The sequence below is a fragment of the Gallinula chloropus genome (genome assembly GCF_964237585.1).
Source record: "Gallinula chloropus genome assembly, chromosome: 1".
NCBI lineage: Eukaryota > Metazoa > Chordata > Aves > Gruiformes > Rallidae > Gallinula > Gallinula chloropus.
Genome location: NC_140085.1, coordinates 128,083,446 through 128,111,342, shown reverse-complemented (window position 1 = coordinate 128,111,342; position 27,897 = coordinate 128,083,446). Strand labels below are relative to the sequence as shown.

Below are 27,897 nucleotides of genomic sequence, written 5' to 3'. Positions count from 1 at the left end.
AAAAATACAAACTACAATAAACAAATCAAAGACTAATCTTAACAGGTGACAAATTCTACAACAGGTCTAAGGGTGACAAGCTGGTAAATACCATACCATGATAACCTGCAAGTCAGGAGACAAAAGCAAAACGTGAGAAAATATAGCCTTACACCTAGTATTGTTATCCTCCACTTCACTGTGCCTAGCTCTGAATGATTATTTTTCATGTTTCACCTTTCACTTATGTGCATTAAAAAAGGATAGTGGGGTTGACACTAGTCCCCTCATGTTCTCTTCTGAGTGATGAGAAATATGAAGCAAAGGACAATTTCTTCCAGCAACTCCCTCCAGCACTGCTTTACCTCATGTGATTGCTCATGCAAGGCTGGCTGGATGTTTTCTGTAAAGAAGTCCAGCTCATATTCGACATTGTATCTTACCTGATCTTCTGATCTTCTATGATTCTATGATCTGGAAACATAGGATTTAATAGTTGTGCTGTAGCATAAACAAGACACAGCCCCTGTGAGCTACGGGTTACAGATATCTAAGCCCACTTATACTGTAGCTTCAGTCATGACTGTGCCTGATGAACCTTTTCTTTCCTTTCCCCTGACATAGAAAAGCCATCTTGTATCTTATTCAGTATGCGCGCACCAACATCAAACCACCAGCCAATATTGGTCAGGCGGTTAAGGGCTGGTGAACGTCTATGGCACACAACTGAAAATGGCTTCTAAAGGCAAGTATTCATCAACCTTAATAATAACAATGGTCTGTGCTTTTCATTCTGCTTTTCGGTGTAGCGATCACACACCACTCCCAGTTTCAGCCAAGAAGAAAAGCATTAAAACTACATGGATGGGGAAAGGTTATTAAACAGCCGACATTGTCATGTTTGGTATTTAGTTGCTTAATGAAGTCTGAAGATGACCTCGGACCATCAGTAATTCCACTCTTATCCATGTCCACATCTATATCTAATCTTTTAAAGCTAATCCAGGCTACAACAAATGTGTAGACCTGAGTGATGGTGCAATATGGAGAAAGTAAGACTTCCAGGTAGTCAGGTCTCTGCATAGAATCTATTTTTTTTGCCTGAGGAATAGCATTTTATTACTCCTGTTATCTCAAAACACACATCTACAAGCAAACACTGAAGCAGAAGTTTCATTTCCTCCCTGAAGCGCTCAGGCTGTGCTTTCCCACTGACCATCAGAATAATTTTCCAAACTAGCTGCATACTATATTTGGTTGGTAGAACAACTGAAAAAAGTATTTTGTTTGTTTCTCTTGTTAAGTTACAGTATTTTCCAGTCATCTTCTTCGAAGAGGAAATTCTGCCAAATGCTATTCCTGGAAAAGCCACCCACTATTGACAGCAGGCCTTGAAGCCTGAATTGAGGCCTACTACATTAACAAACATTGAATGCACAGAGAGGCCAACTGAACAGAATGCACTTACTTCCCCCACAGACTATGTATATAAAGACAAATTAAAACGTTGCAGGATTCCTCTTTGGAACTGGTCTTGAGCCCCACTGGAGGCACAGATCTGAGCAACCACATCTGCGTCTTGATATGACTCCTCACTGTTAATAGGAACTGGAAACTAGGATTGTGATGCAAGAATGGTTGTACAGTATGTATCAGAAAAGCCTCTTTCTAACCCCAAACTAGTGCTATTAGAACCCCAACAGGGCTTCTTGTATTAGTGGGAGACACAATCTTCCTTGTAATGGTTCTTTCCTTTCTCCTTGCCAAACCTCATCTGCCAGAAGTTATGCTTAAGACTACTTTGTTAAGTTGCAGTAAACAGACATCATCACTGTATTGGCCCATTTGCTCATCTAGAACAGCCTATGAGTTTGAAGACTATTGCAGAAAATAAAATTAATTATTTCTTACTGTTTACAATAAAGAGGAACTCCAGAATCTGGCAAAAAGCGGTATCAGCTAAAGGTGAAAAAGTCTATTTGAAGTTCAGGATGTCACAAAAAGGTTAAAGATTGTGTTTAACTTGTGCTGTGTAAACCAGTTCAGTTTCTTTACTGTGCACTTCCAAATCCATAATAAATAAAATGAATAAATACATGAAAATGGGAACAATTAAAGCTTAGTGGTTGAATAAATCATCAAAAGTGGTTTTAACAGAGAAACTGAAGAAGCTACAGTTATTGGTTTAGACTTCCCATGGGCTGAAGTTTAGATTAAAACCCCTGCCAAATCATGTGTAAATCTATAAAGTGAAAAAGCCCGATGAACTCTGGGTTAATAAAACATATCAGGTCAGACAAATCTGATACCCAAACCCGCTCTAATTGCATGTGTGTTATGTAAAGGCATCCTAGTGCATGTAATGCTTATTGATTTCAGGAAAGCACTTATGACACTGAATTATAAAACTTTTAGCATTTGGTGCATGAGATGCAAGGAAATATCCTAATGGGGCAAAAAGGAGACTGATCGATGTGGAGGAACAAAGTGATGTATCGCTGCACTTTCATTGGACAGAACTGTTAGTGGAACAACAGAAGTTCTCCTCAGTACAAGGTGGGAAGACACGTTTGCCAAGGTCTGGGAGAGGAGGCAATCAGACAATGCATCTGTGCTTCCCTAAAATGCCTTTTTTTTTTTTTGAGAGAGAGAGAGAGGGGAAAATGGTTGATAATTCATTACAAAGGGTGCATTTAGACTCAGAATTTTTTATTACTTTGTTTCTTGGCACAAGGGTAACACTGGAAAGTGCAGCTCAGGAGTTGGACTTACTCTCTGAAAGGTTTTTAACATTCAAAGCCCCACAATGACAAACATGACAGCTCTTCTTCTCAGTTGTTTCTGGAACTGAACTCCTAGACTATTTTCTTTAAAGAATCACATTAAATGGGTGAATTCTCAGAGAAAAATGTTCTGATGTTTCCATAAAACCCATGACGCTTCCTGGAACCTTTAGTTCTCACGTCATGGGTTGCATTCCCACATGTAATGACCACATTTACTTTAAACTCATGCCTTTTAAGTGCTATCAATCTTCTGACCATTATGAGTAAAAGCCTATCCCAACTTACCCATCTGAGTGTATAAATATTAGGAAGAGATAAGTCTTTAAAAGTATAAACAGGTCTTTTTTAAGTTTAGGAAAGCTTCCTGAAGAAACCTCATCCCGTTCTAGCTCTATGTGTTCCCAATGTGGCTTTACACAACCCACTACATGAATCTACCCTTGAAAGAACGTAATGGCAGGTGGGAAAATACAGAGGTGTTATCGAGAAAAATTAGTACTATGAACAGGAGGAATGTGTGTGAAACGTCACGCTGCCCTATACCAGTTTTTCCCGTTCTGTGCTCTTTTATTTCTGTCATCATGTAAAAAGTACTTCGGGACTATAATTCTCTGTGTGAATTTCCCCCAAATAACTGTTATTGGTTACTGTTATTGTTAGTGTTTCAATTGTATTATACCCATTCTCAACGAGTGCTTCTGAACTTTAAGATACAGAGGTTACAATAACTCCAATATAGAGGCTTTTTTTTTGTTAAAAAATTACTATGAATTCCACAAAGTCAATGTGTCTAGCAAACACTAATAACCATGTTTTCTTGGTTCACGGTTTAACATTCCTTTTTCCCTCCTCTGACATCCATACAAAGAAGTTCATTATGCTGAATCCCCTGCAGCTAGTTTATAGACCTACCAAGTATTCTGCAGTGAGGAAAAAAACAAGCTTTGCTAAGGAGATTATGGCTCTGCTGCTTTAACAATCTAGAATGTTTTCTGCAAATAAATCTTAATTGGACAAAACATTAAATGCAAAAGCTTTGCTCCCTGAAAAATGAAGTCTACATAATACAAAGGTCTGGAAAGAGCAAGATCTGAAAATGTAACACAATTCTGATAGCCAGGTTGTCTGGGTGGAGTTTTGCTACAAATTTCTATAGGAATAGGAGTGAATCTCCAGTCATAACCAAACAATAAGAAAGCTGAAACTTAGGGAAGCCTTTCTTTTCCAGTATACTTAATTTTTTGCCCACAAGTCATACAACTGTTCTTTATTCATCCCTGCAGCTCCACTGAATTCAAGAATATAGACGATTTACATGCATAGAGGAGGAGCCTGTAGCAGCAGAGGCTCAAATATGTATGCTCTGCCATCGGGGGACACTCCCTCCCCATCTTATCCAAAGGCTGGTTTTTTTAATAACAGGCACTGAAGTCAGTGGGAGGCTGTTGGCACTTAAAACTTTTAAGGGTAGGAAACGCCAAAAAAGCTTTAGGTTATGTAAATATGCTCTGCATCAAATTCCATGTTTTAGGGAATCTCTCTGCACCAAGACCCATCTTGCCTCTCAAAGTCTGCGTGGTTTGTGAGCCAGAAGCATTGATTTCACAACTCCAGCACAAGAAAAGTAATTAAGACAAGATTGACTACTCGGATTCAATGACCTATCTCCTCCCATCACAGTGATGACCCAACAAAAACTCATTTGATGTGTCACGAAGGCTGGGGCTCCTTGAGAGCTCCCCAGGAGGGGGCAGGTAGGGACAGTTGGGCTGGGTGGTGCCAGGACACCCCCAGCTTCTCTGGTCCTCAGCGCAGGGTTCTGGCAGGTGTCAATACCAAGACCCCAATTCACTCACAGGTGCTGAGGTTTCTGATTGCCTGCATGCCCAACATTTTTTAACTGAACAGGGACTGAGATGCTCTGGCTACCAAAGGGCATGGTAAAGCTGGGGCATTTTTGATCCCTAGTCCTCTTCTAGTTATTCTGGAATTTAACTGGAAAGTATGCAAATAATACCCTTCATAAAAGGGAGATGCTAAGCACTTACAAAATTCAGGAGTTAGGTAGATAACTGTGCTGTAATTACCTTTTCCTAAGAGGCAAGTCCTTTCTTCCCTGGACTTTGTATCATTTAAACAAAAACTCACGGAGACACCCACAGAATGAGCTGCAGGAAGCATTTGTCTTATGTGAGTATGGGAACAGTTTTCAGGGAATTAGATCTATTGGTTACATCATCAGTTCTCCCACATTGAAAGAAGCTTCCAAGAGTCCATTTGATGAGAAGACTGTGGCTCTGTCTTCCAGTGACTTTGCCCATGTCTTCATTATGGTTTTATTCTGTATCAGCATAGACAAAAACGATTCCAACTGTCACACGGCCCTATTACTATAGGTTTAAATAGTGCCCCCCAAAGTGATGCTGTGACAATGTTTATATTGCCACAAAGATTTTGTGTTTAGAAAGATAACTCTGTAGGTAACTGTTGCCTTGCTATTTTTTTGAGGTGGAAGTGAAATCAGACCAGGATTGCTTAAAAATGTGAAAGGTATATAAAACCAAGTGTCTCAAAACTTGGCAATGTGTCATTTTTTTGAAGCTGCTAATTTCATCTTAATTTGGGGAAATACTGTTCTGTCTTTAACTCAAAATGGTAACTATTTTCCTAGAGATGATCCCACAGCTCATTTCAGTTATGCTATAGATAAATCAAAATCAAATCCTGAAGTGTGCGTAACAAAAGTTTTAAAACACTTTTCCTCATCTGCCAAAAAAAGCTTCAGAATTACAGGAGGCGCTTCTTTTTGTCAGCCTTGATTACATGACATGCCTCTTCAAGGCAGTCATTTCTAGAACCTGCAATTGAAATGATTTTAAAACGTTTTCCTGCTATTAGAAGTTATTTTGTACATTAGGTCAGGATTTCTCAATCTCAACTCCTGCAAGGACAATCACGATAGGAAGGATGGAGAGAGGCTTTCAGTAACTGAAGAGTACCTGTTTCTTGTGTGAGTCAGTTATAAATTAGAGTAATATCTTGTACGCACTGAAATTTATATTGAATTCATCCGAGAAAAAAAAAAATAAAGCAATTTGTGACCAGTTATTTGTCATAAATGTACCTAAACTATATTGTAGCAAAGCAGGAAAAAAAAAAAGACAGTGATTCCATTCAATGGTGCATTTGAGCTCTCAAGCACCCGGCTTCACTTTTGATTTTAGCAATCAAGATTAATTTCAATTGTATTTTGGTTCTTTCTCAGATAAAAATGGATTTTTTTCAGGAAATTTTAGGTATTTGAGACTTGATGGCCGTTGGACGTGGCCTGTCTTCACAGGGCACAGAGAGGTCAGAGATTTGGCAGGGCTGCAGCTGCACTAGGCCTCGTGTTACGGTACGGTGGTCTTCCACCTTTCAACCTCGTTCTCTCCATTGCTCGGCGCTTGTTGAGGCACCCCCTCCTTCAGTCGTTTAGCTCGGCCCTCCCCCCTTCCCGCCCACGGAGCCGGGATCAGCCCCAGCTCCCTGTCAGGCACCCTCCTCGCGCCGCCCCTCGCGGCGATACGCCTGCGCGCCAGGGCGCCCCGGCCGTTGAGGAAAGGCGGCTGACGAGGGGCACGCGCGTCGCTCGTGCTCGCTCCTGTCCCGCACCGCCCCTCCCTCCCTCCCTCCGCCGACGTGCGCGTGCGCCGGGCTGGGCGGGAGCGCGCTCGGCGGGGCGGCTCCCTTCGCTCGCCCCTCCCGCCGGGCCGGGCTTGGCCGGGCCGGGTTTGGGCTGCAGAGGGCGACAGGCTGGCCGCTCCCCTGGCATGAGCGCGGGTGGCTGTGCCGCCGCCGCCTTAGCGCCCTAGTGCCGCTGCCGGGAAAGGGAGCGGAGCGGCGGAGAGGAGCCGGGCGGACCGCGCCGCGCCATGCGGCTGTGCGGGGCGCTGCTGAAGAGCCCCATCCCCAAGCAGATCGAGTACTACTCCCGCTTCTCCCCCTCGCCCCTCTCCATCAAGCAGTTCCTCGACTTCGGTGAGTGGCGGGGGCGCCCGCCGTCCCCCTCCCCGTTACACCCCCCTTCCCCCCCCCCCCCCCCCCCCTTCCCCACGCCGCTGCGGTAGCGGGGTGAGGCGGCAGGTGTGCGGGGCTCACCCCGGCTCTCCCGCCGCGCAGGAGCGGCGAGGGCCCTTTCGGGGCGGGCTGGACCCGGGGGGAAGCGGCGGCTGAGGCCGGCGCTTAGGCCTCGTCTCCTCAGCGAGCATCTGGGCGATGGGGCCCGGCCCTGCGTGCGGCCTGGGGAGCCCGGGGTGCGCAGTCACGGGGGTGGGCAGGCTGCCGCGGTGGAGCCGGCCCGGCCTGGCCTGGGGGCGGCACCCCCACCCCGGGAGGCCTCGCAGGCTGACGGGGGCCGTCGTGTGCGAGGCGGGCGCCTGCGGTGGCAGCCAGCTGTGCGTGGTCGTCGTCGGCCAGCGGTGGGCCCCGCCGCTGCTCGCTGCCGGGCCGCCTCGGCCTGCTGGGGCGAGGTGCCGGCAGGCTGGAGGGGCAGGGCAGGCTTGCCTTTCGCTCCTCGCCCTGTTCCCCGGCAGCGAGTTCCCAGGGGAAGGCTGTCAAAATAAGGGTTTCGGACTTGAGATTTTGGGAGCGCAGTGAGGGAAGGAGAGAGCACGGTACTGATCTTGAACGCAAAAATGTTGATCTGCTGTGCAGCAGTTGGCTCAGCTAAGCCTCAGGTATGAACTGTGACAGTACTCTTGTAGGAGACCTGTTATGGAACATTCATGTGCTTTAGGAAGCATTGCTGATGAATAAACAGCTTTTTTATTTTCAGAAGCACTGGAGTGAAACCCAGGAATGACTTGTATTGCTATTAGGAACCTGACATTTTGATCTAGATAACAATAAACTTCTCATATCTATGTTGGACGGAGGTTGTTTGGCTCCTGCTCTCTGACACAAGTGTTGTTTAGGTTTTATTATCCTATGACTGTTGCTGGTAGAATAAATACAAGGGCCGTGTGTAACACCATGAAGGTTAATGGTGTTCCTTCATTCCAGTGCTATACTAAAGGTACAAGAAGACAAGAATGAGGGGGCGGTGTTAAGCCAGAGAGTGATTAAAAGTGGGAACACTTGCAGCTTCATGCAAGTGAAAGAATGTTGCAATCATAAAGAGTGAGCACTGGGCTTGTTACCCTGACCAGGTTTCTAGCACTCTTAAAAGAACCAAATCATCACACCTTATCCTACCTTCTGTTAAAAGAGACTTGTGCTTTCCTTCTCTGGTCTCTGCTAATGCGAGTCTTGTCTCACTTCCCTACCTCATCTGTGTTTCCCCTACTCTAGTAGTTTGTGCTCCTTACATATGCTGACACTAAACAAATAATCTCACCATTGTCTGAGAGTTCAGTTTGTAAATTGTTGATGGGAAGTATAAATATTTGTGAGGTTTCTCATATAGAGAAAAGAGGCATAAAAATATCAGTCTTTGCTTGAATGAGTTGGTTGTTCTGGCAAAATTTTGCTTTTTGGTAAGAATTTTTACTGTTCTGCCTTGTCCCTTCATTGCTGCTTGGATTTGGACATTTTTTTTAAACCTTGTAGTATCTGTATTGCTTTATGGCTTGAAAAGTGTTTCTCAATTCTCCAAGAAGAAACAGTTTTATGTTTTGTTTTTTTTTATTTTAAGCCTGGTTTATGTTAGTGGAAATGAACGGAGTAAGAACGGTATGTTACAGCCTGGCCAGCCTTGTGCTTTGGATGTGCTCCAGTCTGTTGTCACTGAATGTGTGTCTATGGAATCTTATGTACGTGTAGGCTATATATTTAAGTGTATTTGTATCTTAAGGCTGTCAGGAAACAACATAGTTAATCTTTGACATTTAAAACCTCTGAAGAAAAGAAATGCCTATGGTTTAGGCTTCTAAGATCACTAGGAGTTACTAAGATTAGCAGTCTTATGTATCATCAGCCTTGCTAAAACTATCAGCTTGATCTTAATACGCCTTATGGGCCACTTAACATCTCCACTTACTTTCTCTTTAGTACCTGTGTTTACTTAGGAAGCCTTGAGTAGGAAGATTACAGTTGAAACAAATAGTTTAAAAATGATGCAGTTAACTTGTGTGATCCTAGGTGTTGATGGCTTTGGGTAATTTCAAGTTCCCTTGCAGACTACAGAGGCCTAGAGGAAAAATTGACAACAAAATGTGAGGTGTTGGTGCAAAAATTCTAGTGGGGCTGTGGAGTCTCTATTCCTTTCCACTGATAGTTTTAAAATCAACATCGTTAATTTCTTTCTCAGGTAGTTGAATGTAGTTAACTAAACCACTATCAAAGACAGTTGAGCTATTTAACCTATCCCATTGGCACTAAAAACCTGTGAAGCAAATCAGAAAACAGTACTTAATGGAGTGATTCCTAGTTGGCTTTTACAGCTGAGTCCTATTTGTGTCTACATATCGTATTAAGCCAAATGTGATTTAGTTTCTGTGGAGCTTGCAAGCTGTCTTTGTAGCTGCTGCAACTGTGTGAGAGGTTACTGTGTCATGGGCTTGGGACCTCTGTGTTGCAATGTGTAAGTGCTCTGACTGTCTCTGCTGCTATTTTTTTCCCCTGTGTGTTCACTTTCTGTTCACACACTCTCCTTCCTTGAATACTGTTGATTCAGTTTCTTTCTTACAAGAATCTTAGGAAATGTGCTTTGTGTGATCTAATTCCTTTGCAAAAGAATGATCTTCTATAAGTGTGTTTTAATATAAACAAGTTTTGACCTTGTTTAATGTTAGCAGGTCATTCTAGTTTTATCCAGGCCTCTGTGATTATTCTGGTTTGGAAAAAGACAAAAACAAGCCCAAAACCCAGCCCACTGGATTCAGCTGGGGAAGTTATTTTGGTAGATTTTCAAGTTCAGGCGTTAGTATCATGCAGTCTGCTATAATTACTGAAATACCTCTTCAGAAATAAACCTGTAAGTAGGGATGTAGTTCAGGTACATGAATGTCATATGCTTTGGGGGCTAGACTGGGGATTTTGTGCCAGCTTTGATACAGCAGCTCAATTTAGATTTGCTTCAGCTGGGTAAGGTGGGCCTTAAAGTATCACAGGCTAATCCGAAATACCAAGTGATCTTCAGCAGCAGCTACATACAAAAAGACTTGACCTCATTCTGCTCGCACTGCCACCTGGCTTGATAAGGGCCGGGCAAAACCCTTACAGTCATGCTGATGCTGAACCGTGTCTGAGCTACCAAGCTCCATTCAGCTGCTCAGTTTGGGTCGTGTTGGGGTACCCTGGTTGGCAGGAAGGATCTTAGTGAACATTTCATGAAACGGATGGTTGTACTGAAGAGGTTACAGATAAAATAATTAAGCTCCAATGAATCCTGCTCAAAAGAATCTGTTGTGTGTTAGCACTATGCCATGAAGGTATGTATGCCAGTGTACTGAAGGTGTGCCAGGTATACCGATGTGATATATGTTGCTGTGGCTCAGATGATGAAGCACCTGATGAGCACTTCTGTCAAAAACATATACAGTGTGATTTTGGAGCTTGTTTACTACTAAACCTGCTGTGGCCAATTGCATATAGCTATACTCTAGCCTTTTCTAAGTCCAAACCAAATGCTTTGGATGAATTTTGCAGCTGCGAGGTTAAACTTTGCTTTTGGTTAGGTCTTTGTATAGGTAAAACTGATCAAAATGGCACTTATCCCTCCTTATTTGTCATATGTTAAGTGTTCATATGCCATATACTTACTAAGAAGTTTGGACAAAGAAGTTATGTATATACTTATGAGAAAATAGTGAATCATAGTGAATTCTTCTTGTGGAATGTGACTTAGGAGATCCCGATTTTGTAGGTTATAATCAAAATATTTGTGGCAACTGCTACAGCTACTGGCATTGAAAAAATATCCCAAAGGTTGTAATTTAGTAATCTTACTGTACTGTGAACAGCAGAGCATACAGCAGATAATCACAGTGAGCACACACACTCTGGGAACTGTTGTGTCCTGGGGCGTATCTGGAGGAAAAGATGAGCAATGGATCCTCCCGCTTTTTAAATATAATTTTTGGTATGAAATAGTTTAGTTTGTGGTACCGATTAAACTTACCTGTCTTGAGGAAACATCTTCTCTTCCAAGACTCATATAAAGAGTAAACCAGGTATTGGCACTGCTGACAGCCAGTGTCAGTTGATGTGCAGTGTTAGATCAGGTTTCGGCAGGAGTGTTTGTGTTGTGTGTTGTCCTGTTGGCATCAGCACTGGAACTGAAAACATGCCATTGAGAAGGCAGCCAGCAGGCACAATTTGAGCAACAAGATGTGAGGATGGGAAAGTAAAGGTTGAAAGCAGCTTTGTATCTCCAGACATCTTTATTAATCTTCTGGTGGCAGATGACTATCAGAAGCTTTTTTTTTGTTTACACAAAAAGATGTTAGAAGCTGCATGGATTTTTCTTAACACAACTTGGTGGAGAGACTGTGTGTCAAAGACCCTGACAAAGTTTAGGGCTACAAGGTACCATTAAATAATTACCTGCTGTTTATTGCAGGCAGCTGTGTGTTTTTTCCTACTGCTGCCTGTTCATTGACCTTAACACTGTACGCTTGATTAAGGTGCATCTCTGAAAAACATTTCCTTTTACAGTGAATGCTAACTGCTCAGTCAGATCACAAAGATGGATGCTGGTCAGACATTATGGTCTCTTATTGTCATCTGGCTGGCTTCAGCTTCCAACCAGCAATTTTGTTATAGCTTTCATTGGAAGGCTAAGATCCCTTAATGCTTGGAATTTTTTCGCTATATTTGTACGTTGTGATGGAGTGTTTTGTCTTGATTTTGTGAAGCTGAATGCATTCATTAATTGAGGTATTTCAAGCCTTAGGAATATACCACAGAATTATATTTTTTTGGCTTTTCCAGGATTTTCAGTATTATTTTCAAATGTCTCTGTTAGAGCTTTAAATAGAATCCCGATGGGAGTTTTGCCTAACATTGGAATAGAATCATTTTACTGCTGTTTTGTGTTTACCTTGGAAGTCTAGCCTTTTGTCACAAATGTGTGGGCTGGATGGTCTGTCTGGTTTTGTTCTTGAGTTACTTGGGGTTACTGCTTTTCTGTACTCAGTCCTCCGTTCTCTAGATCTGAGCACAGATAAAGTTTGCATTTCATGATATAAAAAACGGGGTTTCTTTGGGCTGTAGCACGTCAAGTAGCTGGAAGCCTTTGTTCGATGCAACTTGTTATTTATAACTTGTTACTATTTACAACTCTGCCTGTCTCTGGCAGGCAGTGATGTTCCAGTGCTATATATAATATTGACAGGTTTTATAAAGCCTAATATTGATTGTTGTGAAGGTCTGGGAGAGTCATTGTGGTTAGATAACTTTGTTCAGCAGTCACTATTGGACTGTGATAACGATAGAGAGATTTGTGTGTGTGTGAGCACTGTCTAATGGATCATGGTGCATTTAATTTAGAGAATTATCTTTATCAGTCACTTCTGGAGGCTGATTCAGGGATTAAATATAGTTGTTTGATAGATGTTCCCCCCCCCCCCCCGAAAAAGGTTTGTTTTCAAATGTTATGCTGCTTGTTAAATCTTCATTAGTGCAGTTGTGCAGAGGTCTCAAAAAGTTACTTTTGGTGGAAATTTGTAACCATTTCCGTTATGCAATAAAGGAATGCTTAATTTCTATAAGTAACTGATATAGCACAGATTCTAAATTCAGTATTTTAATATATAGTACAAATTCCATAACTTGCTGTGGTTGGTTCAGCTGGATCACCAGGGCAGCAGAATTTGTATTAGGTGTTAGGCTAAGCCTTGTGAATTCTGCCTTCACTAGGTGATTTGACTGGCCACTTGGTACCTGTAAGCATAGGCTAGTAATCTACAAGTGAGCATCCTCCAACTGATGGGATCAATTGTGTTTTGTTTCCCTAACTGGCAGAGAATGTCTTAGTCTGCGCTTTGTTTGTCTTTGGACTGACCAGAGGTGCTGCTGGGTGCAGGCCTCTGCCTGCAGGCCATCAGAAAGGGAGGTGATGTCATGTTGCATAAAAATGTGTGTGATGAAGCTGATGCGGTGTTGAAGCAGACAGCTGAATGTCTTTTGGTTAAAGAAAGAAGACAAGAAAGCCTTATCTGTGTGATGCAATAAACAACGTTTTGGCTTTTTGTTTCTGTGATTTTGGTTTTTAGGTGCTTTTTTTTTTAGCAAGTGACAAGTGATAGAGAATACATCTTGGCTGAAATTGGAATCTTGAAAAAAGTACCTTCTGGAAGGACAAAAATATAGCATTTGTAGTTCTGAAAGATCTAAGAATGATTGGGACACCTTTTTTTCTAGGAAGTGATAGAAACTGATAGAATTATCCAAATTTCGTCTGAAGAAGGTTAATAATGAAGCACTTGAAAATTTGAAACTTAAATTAACTTTTTATGAAAACTACCATAAATTGATAGCATTCCTTTCCTTTGGGAATGGAAGAAAAGCCAGCCAGTGATTTTAAAGTGGTGCAACTTTTACACGCTAAGGAAGTAGGTAAGTAGTTGTCCCTGAGCCATAGAGAATCTAAAATGGTCTGTCAGCTTTTGAAAGGGAAATTCTGATGCAGGCAAAAGATAAGAGAGCAATAGAACAATATTAGGAATTCCAGAAATACCATTTATCAAAAAAAGAATCATATGAAAACTGGAAGCAAAGAAATATATCCTGGGTTGCAGTACCAGTAACAGCTAAGGTAAAAACTAAGGGCATAGAAAAGCAGAGAAAAAAGTAATTGAGGAGAGCATTGAAGTATAGCATTTACTTGCTTAAAGTGAACTGCATAATGATAAAGGCTACTGAATTAATTTGTGCTTTGATTTCAGAAAAAAAGATAAAAAATCTTAAAGACAATCGTGCTCCTCCGTCCCTGCTATGAATTTTGGAGAGGTTGAAATGTGCCTAGATCCCTCTGGCCTAGTGGGTGCCAGTAGAAGTTAAGCCAGTGCTGTGTGTTGTGAGCAGCTGACTGCTTTCTTCTGCAGGTGGGAGCATCTGGTGCAGCACAGCTGTTGCTTACTGGCTTTGTGGAAATAACCCATGGTGATGGCCCAGGGCGGTGGGAAGTGGGCAAATGTACTACTTGTCCTTCAAAGAAAAGGAAGAGGAGGACACTAGAATAAGTCAGTTTGGCTGAAGCAGCTGAAAAAAAACCCGATTGAGGTAATGAAGTAATACATGGATAAGCACCAAGAGAGAATAGGGTGGTTGAGACACAATCACTTGTTTTGAGGCAGTCTGATTTCCAGGTTAATTTGATGTTTGCTGAGGCAGTAGCAGTGAGTGCTGCACCGAAGTTTCTATGAGCTTTTTGGCACAGTCCTATGTGGGATTCTTAATAAAATAAACCAAACCCAAAAATACGGAATAACTTTAAGTTGAGATTGCTAGATGGATGTGTAGCATTCTGGTGGGCTGACCCAGTTCAGCAGCTGAGCACCCACGCAGGTGCTTGTTCCCCTTGCCCCCACCCCCATTGGGATGGGGGAGAGAATGGTAAGACCAAAAGTGAGAGAACTCGTGAGCTGAGACAAAGACAGTTTAAGGAAGGAAAGAAGAAGAGAAACAAGTGATGCAAAGGCAGTCACTCATCTGACACAACCAGGCTGATGCCCAGTCAGTCTCAGTGTAATGGCTGCCTTGAGAGACAGAGCTGCCATGTTGGGCATGATGTCATGTAATGTGGGGCCAACCCTTTGTCCAGCTTAGGGTAGCTGTGCTGGCTCTGTCCCCAGGTGCAGGAGAAAGAGAAAGCAGTCACGCTGTTCGAGTACTGTTCAGCAAGAGTCAAAACACGGGTGTGTTATCAGTACTTTCAGTCACAAATCTGAAGCCTTGTGGGTTGCTGTGAGGAAAGCTGACTCCATCCCAGTCAGACTCAGTACACATGTTTTGAAAACCATGTCGTGCGTACTCTGTTTCACAGCCAGTCATTGATCTTCACAGTACTGTTCTGCAGAGTGAGTAGTATTTCTCCAGTTCCCCCGTGGTCCAAAACAATATAATCTGTAATAGAATTGGACTTAGATTTAAGAATTGTTTTATCTAATTCCCTAGTTACTGTATCAAAGCACCTTTTCTTGATGGTGATTATCCCTAATATATTAGTGTTTTTTTAAAAAAGCTACATTATCCCCAGAATTGCTGAAGTATTTTACAGGCTGCTACTTACCCTTTAAAAAAATGTTTATGATTTTGTGTGTGTGTTCCTGGAGTTAAATGTTTTTTTTTTTCTTGGAAAAGTAGGGTGAAAGGACAGATTAGGGCACTGAACTGTGACTCTGAGATACACTAATTGTCTTCTTTTTCTGACAGTCTGTGTTGTAAGAGACTACTTTGACATGGTATTATAAATACTTTAACTGACATCCTTAAATAATATTTATGCAGATTTTAATATTTTTCAGAATTAGGTTTAAGACTGTAAATAGAGAAAGCAGCAAGGCTTTAAAAGTTACTGACCTGGTTCCTGCAGGGAGCATACGAACAGGAGGGGAATCAGCTTTTCAGAAGGGCAGATAATGGCAGAACAAGGGGGAATAGATTGAAGCTAAAGGAGTGAAGGTTTAGATTATATATGAGGGGGAAGTTCTTTACAGAGAGAGTGGTGAGGTGCAGGAACAGGCTGCCCAGAGACGTAGTGGATGCCCCATCCCTGAAGGTGTTCAAGGCCAGGTTGGATGAGGCCCTGGGCAGCCTTGTGTAGATCCAGGTTTGGAGGTTGGTGTCCCTGCCTGTGGCAGGGGGGTTGGAGCTCTATGATCCTTGGGGTCCCTTCCAACCCAGACCATTCTATGATTCCGGTCAGGACAGAGTTAATTTCCGTAAGGAGCCGGCACAAGTGAGCTGAGCTGGCCGGGGTGGAGGGAATTCCGTACCACGTGACGTCATGCCCCCCCCTCCCTCCCCCCTCCCGAAAAAGGAGAGCTACGCAGGGAGGGGCGGCGCTGCCCTCGCCCCGCCGTGTGCCTGAGTCTGCCCGTCCTGCCCGGTCCGTCCCTCCGGGGGATGGAGGGAGGAGCGAGCGGTGCTTGGCAGCCCGCGGGGCTGAACCGCGACAGATACAACATTATGCTAAAAAAATACTTTACGTTTTTACTGATCCTTCTTCGAGTCCTGGTTTTGCTTTTCTTAAAGGTTTAATGGACTGGATAAATATATCTAAACCCTGATAACTAGCAGTGGCATAGAGGAATCCTCATCTCTTTTTGTAATGCTGTGTTATCATTAAAAGCATTTTGTGACAAGAGGGTTACAGTCTAATACGTTTCACCTCGTTGATACCCGAGGGAAGCTGGACCGTGTGATGCTGGCAGTGGTTTTATGTAATTTGTATTAACTGTGGGCACCTTTGCTCATAAACAATTTTATTTATGCTGGAAATCTGGCGTATCGTTCTCTTAGTCATGTTGACAGGGGCTAAGGGGTAAAGCAGAGATTTGTATTTTTCTGGCATAGTTGGTGGGAATTACGGATGCCTGCCTGAAATGGTAGGGAGGAAGTTGTCGAAGATGTGAGAGCTTAGGGACAGTGTTAAAAATTTGGGATATCTACTTAAAACCTTCAGTGTGAAATAGATCTTCACCTTTTATGTGAGGAAAAGGTGATTATATGTTCAAAGGAGCAAAATTCAGTATTTTCTGCTGTTTATTGTAACAGAATCTGATCAGAGTGAAACGAATGGGGAATGAAGTTTCTTTGGCTTGGTGTTTTAAGCCTTGTCTACATTTTATAAAGCTTTAAATTTATCTTAAAATTTAAAGCTTTAAATATAAAATAAATAAAAAAATTATAAAACTTTAAATTTGTTTTAAAATATAAAGCTTTCATTATCTTTCATAGGTTTTGCAAAGCCCTGTCTCTTACAAATACAACAAAACCCTGGATGCTTTTTGTGGGATTGATATTTTTAGTGGTTGGTGAGTTAAATACCAGGAGAGTATGCTAAAAGTATCTCTCCTGTTGGGGAATAGGAATGCTTTTGGAGTTGGGGTTGATTGGGGGTATTTTTGGTTTGTTGCTTTTGTTGGGTTTTCTTGGTAGCCACAATTCTGGGGCTGTGCAACCATAGTTTGTTTTCCTTTTAGTATATAGCAGCAAATTATTAGTTTTATCCTTTGTTCAGTCTGCTCTGATGTCTTGATCTTTGTGTGTTGTTTTGAAGATTTCTCCACCCTTCTATTTGAGGACTCTTTTTTGAGTTTGCCTGATCTAAAAAGTAGAAGCTCAAGAGAAGAGGGTAGATATGGTCAATCATGTGACTTTGATCATCATCATCTGTGAAGGACTACTACTGTAGTTTGTTCTCAGAGGGGTATTTCATGAATGTGGGAGTCTGGCAACTGCACTGGGAGCATTTAGTAATGTTCTGGAGGAACCAGAGCCCATGGTCTCATGCCCTCCTCTGCAGCAAAAGCTGAGGTTTGTGTACAGCCTTCTGTATGCAGCTAATCCTTTTCTAATCTGAATCTTGGGCAGCGTGGTATTGCTCTGGCAATTTGTAGAATTTGCCAGAATTGAATCAGGGTCTGCTGCATGTGTGTGAATAGCCTCTGCATCATTTCTGCCTCTTGTTGCAGGACCCAGAACAAATGTTTTCTCTAGGTCCTGCTGTCTAACTTCTGTCACTGCAGTGGAAGGAATGGAAAAGGTGCTGATTCAGAGGGAGCACTGTGCTCGATGTTCATTCCTTCCATTTTTTTTTTTACCCTACATGCTACACAGGCGTATGATCCATAGGGCCTGAGTGTGCCTTGTTACCATTGTGTTTATTTTCCATTTCTTAGCACTGTGGGGTAAAAGGGGGAAAACAAGAACAGGGAAGTGATGAGTAAATGTTCAGATGAGTTGAATCCCAGAGAGAGGAAAATAATTAGTAGAGAAAATGGTCTGGAAATAGAACTCTGCTCTCTGAATTTCCTTGGGATTGAAAGTTCACCAGTAATGATAATGATGTATATAACCCTTAAACATTCCACTTTTAATCTCCTCCCATCTGATGATATTGCATTTAGAAGACCTAATGTGTTCAAGTCTGCTTTTGTGACCTGCTTTACCTCAAAGCTTCTGGATCATGTTTCTTTTATGCATTTTCTTATCTTTTATCCCCCCCCCCTCCCCCCACCGATACCTAATTGAACAAATGGCACGGTTTATTTTTTGGTGGAAATGTCTAACACCTTTTCACACAAAAAAAATTATTTTAATATTAGATGCCACCTTCTGAGTGAACTATCTTAATGTCTTACCATTTTATTTAAGTAAGTTTACTTATTCTCAAACTTGAGCAAGGACAGGCAAACCAGTTCAAGTGTGTCATGCTTCACTGCATAAACAAACCCATTGTCATTTAGAGAGTTTCTCTGCTGCATTTGCAATAGTCACAGAACTGTTTGTGGAGGTACCATTCCCACTGTATTGTTACAAACCCTGACTTGTTTCTATTGTGTGAGGCTGTCATATGAAAGGTTGTCCATGGAGTATTCTTCACTGACCCTAGTTTGATGTAAAGTCCAGGAAATCACTCCTTAGGTCCCTGCCTGACTGATAAATCTCCTTTTTGCTATGTTGAAATCAATCGGTTACATTGATTTATACTTAAAAGAATCTCTCTCTGTGTCTGGGTGAACTGCAGATTTGAAGGTGGCAGAGGAGAGGCCATGAATGTTCTTTTCTGTATTTTTGTCTCGGGTGACTGACTAGCTCAGTTGGGTAAGATCATAGAAACTCCTGAGCTGGAAGGGACCCATAAGGATCATCAAGTCCAACTCCTGTCTCCACGCAGGGTCAGCCAAGTTATTGTTGAGAAGACTGAAGATGGTAGAGCATTTATTGAATAACCTTTCTTAAAGATTTTTCAAGACCTACTGTGGTGACACTTGATGTTTCTTTTGGGCTTCATGATGAGTACGCATGTAATAATTTGAAATAATCTGAAGATCACTTCCAGCACAACCACTTTGCGTTTTACTGCCATGTTTATGTTGAAGTAACTTCCTTTGTAACTATTGTATAACTTAATTTGCACAGTCCATGCTGCATCTTTACTAACTCTCCAACTTCAGAGTTTTCACTTTTTGCTTGTTTTCCTCTGTGTGGAATTGCACTGCTTTTGTTTGGCAGATGATGAAGATATGTGGTGACCACCTTCTTCCTCTTGGGTCGTGAAAGAATTAAGGCTACAAAGAATGTTAGGCAATGTTCAATCTAATCTCTACTTCAGTGACTGAATCAAATAGCTTAATGTAATTTTGGGCAGCAGTCTAACTTCACTAGTAAGAGATGTCAAAAAAGCAAAGCAGGTTGCTGTCTTTCACAATTGTCCTGGTTCTGGCTGGGCCAGAGTTAACATCCCCAAGCAGCCAGCACATGTGAGCTGAGTTAGCCCTGGGCTGTTTTCCACACCACCTGACATCACTCCCCTATAAAAGGGGCTCGTTGGGGAGGGGTGTTCCTGGGTTCTTCCAGGGCAGTCTGAGTGTGGCTGGGGCATTGGGTTGGTCTTCACCTTGTGCAGTACTCAGTTATCCTAGGGGTAAGTGTTACCTGGTGTAAGTGAAATTTGCATCAGGCTGTTATTGTTCCCCTTTCACTGTGATTTTGTCAGTAAACTGTCCTTATCCCAACCCAGGAGGCTCTGACTAACCTCTGGGAGTCAGTGAGTGGCATGTGGTGCTCAGCCACTGGTTGGGGCTGAACCACCACAACAATGTGTACCGTTTCTATCAAAACCAGTCAACTATATTGACAGTCAACTCCCAAGATTTGGAATAGATGATCCTTATGGGTCCCTTCCAACTCAGTATATTCTGTGAGTCTATTAATTTTCTGCAGCTTGAGCCTAAAACTTGTTTGGTCCTTGATGGACTACATCACTGCTGCCTCCTCTGGTGAGCTGTACGGCTTTGAAGTGTGTTGCTGTATTCTTTATTCTTTATCTATTCTCCTCAGGTAAATCTGGTCATATTAATTCTTTTGTTACAGACTGTTTTACTGTTGTGGTCATTTGGATTTCTGCTTGGTCCATATACCTTTTCTGAAGATGCTCAGAAACTGTTGTAATCCTACAGTTATTTTACCAGCATTCAGTAGAGTGGGTTATTTTACATGTGTTTCTCCTTAATCCTCCTTGGCCAAATTCTGGGTTAAGATGTAAGAAAGTAGGTATGATCTGGGAATTTCTTAAACTGCTTAAATTTATAACTTTCACTAAGAAGAGTGAAAAATCTAAGATACTGTAGTGTCTTGACCCTGAATTAAAACCTAGGCCCTTGGTAACCAGAATTACTTTGTAGGGTTATTTTTCATTGTGAAGAGTAGTTCAGGGCTGCTTTGTTCCCTGCACCAGAGTAGACCTAGAGCAAACAGCAGTATGATGTTTGGGCTGGTTTTTGTGCTGCCTTAATGTCATAGTCCTCATTAAAGGAAAACTGTATCAGCACCTAATTTGAGAGTTTGGTCTGTAGATCTCTTCTACTTAAAACAATGGAGCTGAATAATTGTTCAAATGAAATCAAGTATTGTTGTATTATAAACACTGGGAAATAAATCCTATATGAAACATATCTTGTGAGGTCTTGGCTTTCTGGATGAGTGTTTCAGTTTGAGTAGGGTCTTCCAATATTTCCATCTAAATTTTTTCAAAAGCATACTTTTAAAAAGAATTTCAGTTTTGTGTGTGATTCCCCACAATCCAGGAGGGTAGAGGGAGCTCTCTGCCCCATATGTGTGTTTGTCTTTTGTAAATGTGAGGGAAACAAAACTGATGCAGACCACTGTAATGTTGTTCTTTGGCTGTTCTGCCTGCATTAAACATTATCAAGTTGGGCAGAAGGAGTTTTAATGAAGTATAATTAATTCTAGAGATTACTCACATGCTTAACAGGCCAAATTTGCAATGCCTGCAATCTATCTGCCCTTCCTTTGCAAGGGTACTGACAGAATATTGTGTAATTTTCCTGTGGCACTGTCAGTGTCTTTTCTTCACAAAAAACAACACTGAACTTGTGAAAGCTGCAATAATTGCATTTCCGATACATTTGGATGTCTGACAGTTTATGTACCTCAGAAAGTAAAATCTTTGAGATGAGAACAATTATTTCTGATGGATTTGTATTCTTCATACTGGGTGTTTTCCTTAATTTTTATTTTTTCCATTAATGTGTTCAGGACTAGCTAAAATACGCAATGAAGTTCTGTTGGCTTTTGAAAGGCTCTGAAGATTTGGACTGTTATTCTGTGTTCTCACAAGTAGCAAGATATCAGAGGGTGATCTATTACACAGCTTACCGAAACATATCCCATAGATACGTAGCTAGAAACAGTTCAAGGAACAGGATTCAGGATTTTCGGTAAGCAGGAGAGGATCCAAGACTAACTTGATGTGGTTTCTTGGGCGTTCTCTCTTTTCTGGTGTTTCCAGTCTCTCATACATGGCATTGGAAACTTCCAAGTCCTGCTTCCCTTGATGTTACTTTTATGGGCATAACGTAGCATGTGGGCTGATCCACAGATGAGGTGCTGATATTGGCAACCTATGCAGCTGCCAATTCCAGGAAATAAGCTTTTAGCTATTTTTCTTGAAATTAAAATCTTCCACCACTTCTGACTTGCAGAAGATTTTCAGTGTCTTGAAATATCATTCAAGTTTTTATCTGCTTTAAAACCTCTTTTAAGAAATCCCCAAACAACCAGAACACCCCACCTGCTTTAAAATCTTCTAAAATATTTTACTTTTAAGCATGAAGATGACAAAGTGAAAAATTCTGTTGTTACTCCTTTGTTACTAGTGCTTGAAATCTAAGCTTAAGTATTTCACAACTAAGAAGAGAGAGATCATAATCATTACTGAGTCTGAAGAAAGTACTATGTTATTTCAGCAGATCAGTCTTCATTTAAAGAAAACTTATTGATGTTTGTATTAAAACATCCTTTAGGATGAACTGGTTACCTAGTCTTTATTCAAGTAACTCAGCATGAATAGAAAAGTTATGCAGAAATCCTTAGCTATTAAGGTGTAATATTGTAATGGAAGCACATCCAGCATTCAGAGAAAGTTGAATCTAAAACTTTGGAAAAGTCTTCGGTGGTGGTTTAGATGTTTGGTTTATGTCAACATATTCATTTTACTTAGAAAAACATAGACAAAAAAAGAAACCTTAGTAATTGTTAACACTTACTAATGATTAGTGGACTGAAAAAGTGAAGGCAAAGGCCTTGCTGTGGGTTTAACATCAAGGTGAAAATGTTGTATGGGTAATCTTAATAGAAACTTTTCTTTCTCTATCAGTATAGATTCTGTTTTGTCAGTAGTTGAACAGTGAGGTCCTGCTTCCCTACTTTGGAGCTCAGGGTCTGTTGGTGGGAGGATGGCTGTTTTGGGGTGGACGTTGCATTTTTTTGTTTCTCTTAAGTCTTTAGTGGTTTTTCTATTTAGAGCCTGTCTCTGGAAGAAAATTATGTATAGCATTTGATCAGTAGTTGAACTGATGTCTGTAGAACTACTCAAGACAGTAGATCTGCAAATTTAAATATGCCAGTGATCTTCAAACTGCTTTTTCTGACTGGCCTCTTCCACAGTATTCCTGCACAGTGATTCATAGGCAAGAAATCATGACTCCTCATAGTTAAATTATATGAAATTAACTTTAATTTTTAACAAGACAGCATAAAGCTGTATTTGCAATGTATTGCTTCAGAATATAAAAGCAGTGAGCCTTCTATTAGTAATTTATAACAAAAGCTGTACACTAATAATGCCACGTTAGCATTCTACTTCCATGTCATTACATTCTGCCTTGAGGTCTGCTGGTGCCATAGGTCTTCAGTGCACCATAATTAAACAGTGTTCTGACACAACACCCTTTGTTTCTGGAAATAAAACTAAACAGAGTCCTTGGTACCTCTGCAGTGTAGCCTGCAGTAAGGCATGGGATTGTTGTGTGCTTTCCTTTTGAATGCATAAAAAAGGTAAGCAGGCTGTGTTTGTGTTGATGATGAGCTTCTTGGGGGCTGCAGTGCAAATCAAGGAGACATTATTCTCAAATTTCACTTTCACTTTAACCCCGAGAGAATGACTTCAAATGCCCTTGAACTGAAATGGATGGATTTAACCTGGCTTTAGCTTATGGTGTTTAAGATGCAAACCTGATCCTGGCAATGTGTATTGATGCAGTTGGAGTGATAACAAAATCAGGAAACAATGCTGTGTGTTTTGAAACAAGATGTAATAAAGCAACCATGAAGCCAACCTATGTAAAAATTATATCTGACTGTAGGCTAAACCTGGAAAAGTGGCATAACAGCTTGCTTACAGCGCTGTTTCTGGAAAGATCTCTAGAACTTAGACTCTCTTCTGTATGATACACTGAGAAAACACCTAACTTGCATCCTCAGATTTTATTTTTTGTGCTCGGTAGGATGTCCCTCCTCTTGACAAATGTGGTTGTACAGGCGTTGCTGTGAGGAACAGCAGCCAAGGAGCAACTGTGAGGACACAGTCTGCTTTCTGTTTCCAAAGCTGAAGGATACCTGATTATCACTGATCCCAGCAAATGTTTTTTTTCTCTGTCTGTGTGCACACTACTTGTCAAGCAGATAACTGGCCTTACACTGGAAGCTATAGCCAGTCTTTGGAGGCTCTCAGATTAAATTCAGTACCCCATAGCAGAGATAATATTCTGACTGTGTGCCCCAAACTAATAAGGGATACTGAAGCTGTGGTGAGGAAAGCTTTCAGCTTGGACAGGCTTGAAGCACAAGTTCTGTTCCTTTCCCCACCCTGCATGTGCAGAGGGACCCTAAAGGGCTCCGTACCAGAAATGTAAGAGCAAAGCAACTCCTTAAAAAGATAGTTTTGAACTGCTGGGGTGAGGCAGATTGAATAGAGATGTGCCTTTGCTCCCTTGAGGAGAGGAAGTGGGTCTCCTCTGTCAGTCCTTCTTTGCTGTCTAGCAGCTTTTCTTGTCTGCCTTGCACACCCTGTGTTGGTGAAGGGCCTCCATGCCCTTTCACACACTGCCTCAGGCTGCGGATTCTCATTCACCCTTTCCTCGTTCTCTGTCTAGGCTGTCCTTAATGCCTTTTGTTTTTTCTTGCCTAGAAAATAACCAAACCTGCTCTCAGTCCCTCTTGGGAAGAAACAGGCGCCATCTTGGTTCCTGAGGGGATTTTCCAGCCCCAAAGTTGTAGGGTGAGATAATGGGAGAGTCTTTTCTGCTGTCCAGCCACAGTCTTCTTGAAGACCTACTACTATATACAAATAAGCGGCTTTATTACTCTGTTGTAGGTGAATCGGTGTCTAACTTCTTCAAAGGGTTGAACTCTGAAATTGCTGCTGTGCTTCACAGAAAACAGCAACATAATGTCGTTTCCTTTGTCTGGTTTTGATAGGATGTGTGTATTTGTAATTGAAGATGTGGAAATGCAGATAAGGGAAACAAGCACGAACGTTTGTAGGGAGAACAATAATAGAATTGCTGACACTAATAGAATTTAATGATCCACTGATTGATGATACCTAAATGAGCAAGAAAAAAGGGAAATCCTAATCCTTCTCCCCAAGCTTGTGTTAGGTTGTGAGCTAATCTATCAATGCATGTTATGTATGCAAAGAAGGTGAAAACTCTGCTGTTCAGCTGATTATAATGGGACTGTCTTAAAAAGTAGCACCTTGATTGTGCTGGTTGCATTGTACTTGAGTTTTTCAAATTGCAGATGTCAGTGATTATGTGTCTAGTAGTGCTTTTAACACTTTCTGGTTTGCTTGAACATAATTTATAGGGTTTTTATATTATGCCTTCACTCAAATTTTACAGGTGATTGTACTGGCTAGCATCACAAAAGTTATTTGCTGTCTCACTATAGATGAAAGCACAATACTGTCCATTACAAGCGAAACATGGGGGTTTTCTTAAATTTATTTTCATTTACCTGGATCTTTAGAAATTAGTTATGGTGCAGAGTTAGCCCTCACTTTTGAAATAGAGCAGAAAAGGATGTGAAATTAGGCTTAATCTTTCATCTGAACTATTTGGGCAAGAGTCTTAACGTCTCATACTTTAAAGTATTTGTAATTAAAGTTTTATAGGCATCTCCAGTTTAGCTTAAAAATACTATTAGTCATGTCAGCCTTCAGGTTTTTGTAGGGCAGCTCCAGATTATTATCACTGTTCCAATTAGGTCTGCAGCTATGTATTATTTTTCTGTTGCATTCCTTTTATCTGCTTTCTGAGCACTCTTTTTTGTGTGTGTGCATGTGTGGATTTTTCCCCCCAATATTTTCAAAATACTGTGCTGGCTAAGAATTGAGTAGTTTTGAAGGGCTTGTCACATGAAATGTCAGGCAGCTATTGCCATTCTGGTTTGTCCCTTTGTTTTCACTCCTTACCCTCTGTTACCTGTGTGCTATTTTTTAAAAGCTCACTTTAGTAGAAAAGTCATACCAATAAAAGCTGGTATTTCATGGGTTTTATTTCCAGCTAATATCAAGTCTTTGGTATTTGATTTTTTTTTTATATGGGGAGATTTTTATAGGATTTTTAATTCTAGGAGACATGATGAAAAGATGTGAAATCAGGAAGAATGTCAGATAAAAGGAGTTAAGCTCTAGGAAGGTAAAAGTGTATATGTCTTTGGAGCGAGAGGTAGGGGAAGGTACTGAAACAAATTATTTAACTGCTTTTATTTTGGTAAGTGATTAACTTTTTAATCTTCTAGCATTGGGAAGTCCAAAATTTAATCTACTGCAATGGACATGTTTATTTCCTTCCTTCTAACAGGTCGTGACAATGCATGTGAGAAGACTTCATACATGTTCCTGCGGAAAGAACTTCCCGTGCGACTAGCGAACACCATGAGAGAAGTCAACTTGCTGCCTGATAACTTACTTAACAGGCCTTCAGTTGGGCTAGTACAGAGTTGGTAAGTTTAATAAGAAAAGTGGATTGAAAAATTAGTGTAAAACTAACATTGTGTATGTGGCTTTACTTGCAGCTTGGCTTTTTTTGGTCTGTTTTCTGCCTTGAATTGTTGACAACATGTGTTCCTTGTCTAAAGTTTCATTTTCTTCTGTCTAATGTTAAGTAAATACACTAATATGGATCTTTGGGATAAGGACTTTTAAGTTAGTCTTGTAAATTAGCAAAAGTGTGCTGCTGTCTCCCAGATAATTGGCATGTCAGTAACTCCTATGAGCAAGCTTTAAAAATATTCCTTACTGTACTTCCCCCATGACTTCTTGAAGTAGTTATTCTTTCTTACTCTTTTCAAAAATCCTGAAAGAAAATTTAAACATTGTCTGTTTTTATTGCTAAACCTTTAAAAACGTAACATGATATTCAGTGGAAGTTATGGTTTGGAACAAGAATCTGGCATTGTCCAGTAAGTAACATTCTCCATTGTAATAAGTAGTGTATACCCAAAGTGATTCTAAGTCCTGTAATTTTTTCCCACAGTCATTAATTTCTAGCCTACTTATATGTTTGATGAGGTTTGGATGCTACTGCCTTGTGTGTATTAAGCTGTAAAAAATGGTTGGTGGGGTGTTTTGTCTCTCTGCCTGAAATACTTGATCCAAAGAATTTATGTAAAAATGTCTTCATAGTGTAATAACAAGATTCCCTTTGTGCATAACAGCCTGTTGTGTTAAAGGGTAAAGGAGCTTGGCAGAAAATAAACCCCCTTGTGTTCCAGCTTGTCCTCAGATATTGGAGGGACTGGGGGCAGCTGGGCATAGATTCTGGGTGATACCCAATTCAGTACTGTAGGTCTGGTCATGTTCCAATATATTGCACGGTTATGGATGCACTAATAGTGTGAGGCACCTCCAGCCTATAGTTGTTCACTGCACAAGCATGATGATACGTAAGGAATTGGGTTGCATCCAGTGAGAACTCTCAAGGCTGGATTAACAAATGGTGCAATTTATGGAAGCAACAGAAATACGGGTTCTTTTGGGTTGCTGGTGATTGATTACACTGTCTGAAAAGCACGTGCAAGCATCAAGAATATGAATAATATAGCTGACTGCAAATGTATTAAATGATGAAATAACTCTATATAGAGATATCTAAATTTCCCAGGAAGGCACTTGGTGTAGCCCAATATTTGAATCTCACCTAAAAGGCATCCCTCGGGATGGGGTGCAGGAGAGGGAAGAGAGGTTCAGCCTGTCGACTGATGCCAGAAGTCAGCAATGTCCTCCCAATTTGTCTGTGGTATAGTGTAAAAATGGCTTGAGAGAGATGGGGGATATTATGGATGGTATCATATTATGGATGGTATCATCCATAATATCCCCCATCTCTCTCTTAAGCCATTTTTATACTATTTTCTAATTTTCCAGTGGTGCTTAAGTGACTTTAGCTATACATATCTGTTATGATTGGTGTAAGGTTCTCTTGCTTTGCTTTTAAAGGTATAGGCTTAAAGAAATCCAGAGTCCATGCTCAGTGAGGGGTGGTTGTACCTTGGGGTGGATAGCCTTTGGGGACAGAGGTGTGATTTGGTATTCTAATGAGATTATAATAAGCAATGTTCAACCAAAGGACATTATTTTGATAAAAATAATGGGAAATTGCTGGCTAAGGGGAACAACAGTTTCAGTTCCACAGTACCATCAAGTTCCCATCCCTGTAGTGTTATCACAGAGTCTGGCCATGGTGTGTCTACTCTGCTCCACCTTCCATGCTACTTCTCTCAGAGTTAGTACATCAAGCTCCCCCTGTGTTGCCAACATCTAAGGTGGCATGTTATGTTGTTGAGGCAGCTATCAGGGAACAGACTCCTTGCATATCAAACACGTTCCACCCTGAAAGCTTTCTTAATGCTGTACCTTCTCTTCAGGAAGTTGCCTCCTGTAATTATCCCACTCAGCCTGTCTCATTAGGTATATGAGTGGCAACTAATGTGGTAGGCTTCTGTTAATTTCAGTTGTCATAGCCCTCAAGCCAAGATGTTCCATGTTGGCTGTACATTGACTGTTGGGCTTGGCCTTATATTTATTAAGCTTCAGACTTAGAAAATATGTTGGGATATGTGATTTTGTGTACTTTGGTTTAAATACATTTGTCTATGAAAGGTAATACTAGCT

The 27,897-nt window shown here is 41.2% G+C and overlaps 1 protein-coding gene across 1 annotated transcript in view; it reads left to right on the top strand.

Annotated features, from left to right (window-relative positions):
* Positions 1 to 6,565: 6,565 nt before the first annotated feature.
* PDK3 (pyruvate dehydrogenase kinase 3) overlaps positions 6,566 to 27,897 on the top strand; it is a 53,043-nt gene continuing 31,711 nt past the window's right edge. The window contains exons 1-2 of the mRNA XM_084274817.1: positions 6,566 to 6,785; positions 25,586 to 25,727. Coding sequence (XP_084130943.1) covers positions 6,680 to 6,785; positions 25,586 to 25,727 — 248 coding nt within the window. The 5' untranslated portion in view covers positions 6,566 to 6,679. The remainder of the gene's footprint in view (positions 6,786 to 25,585; positions 25,728 to 27,897) is intronic.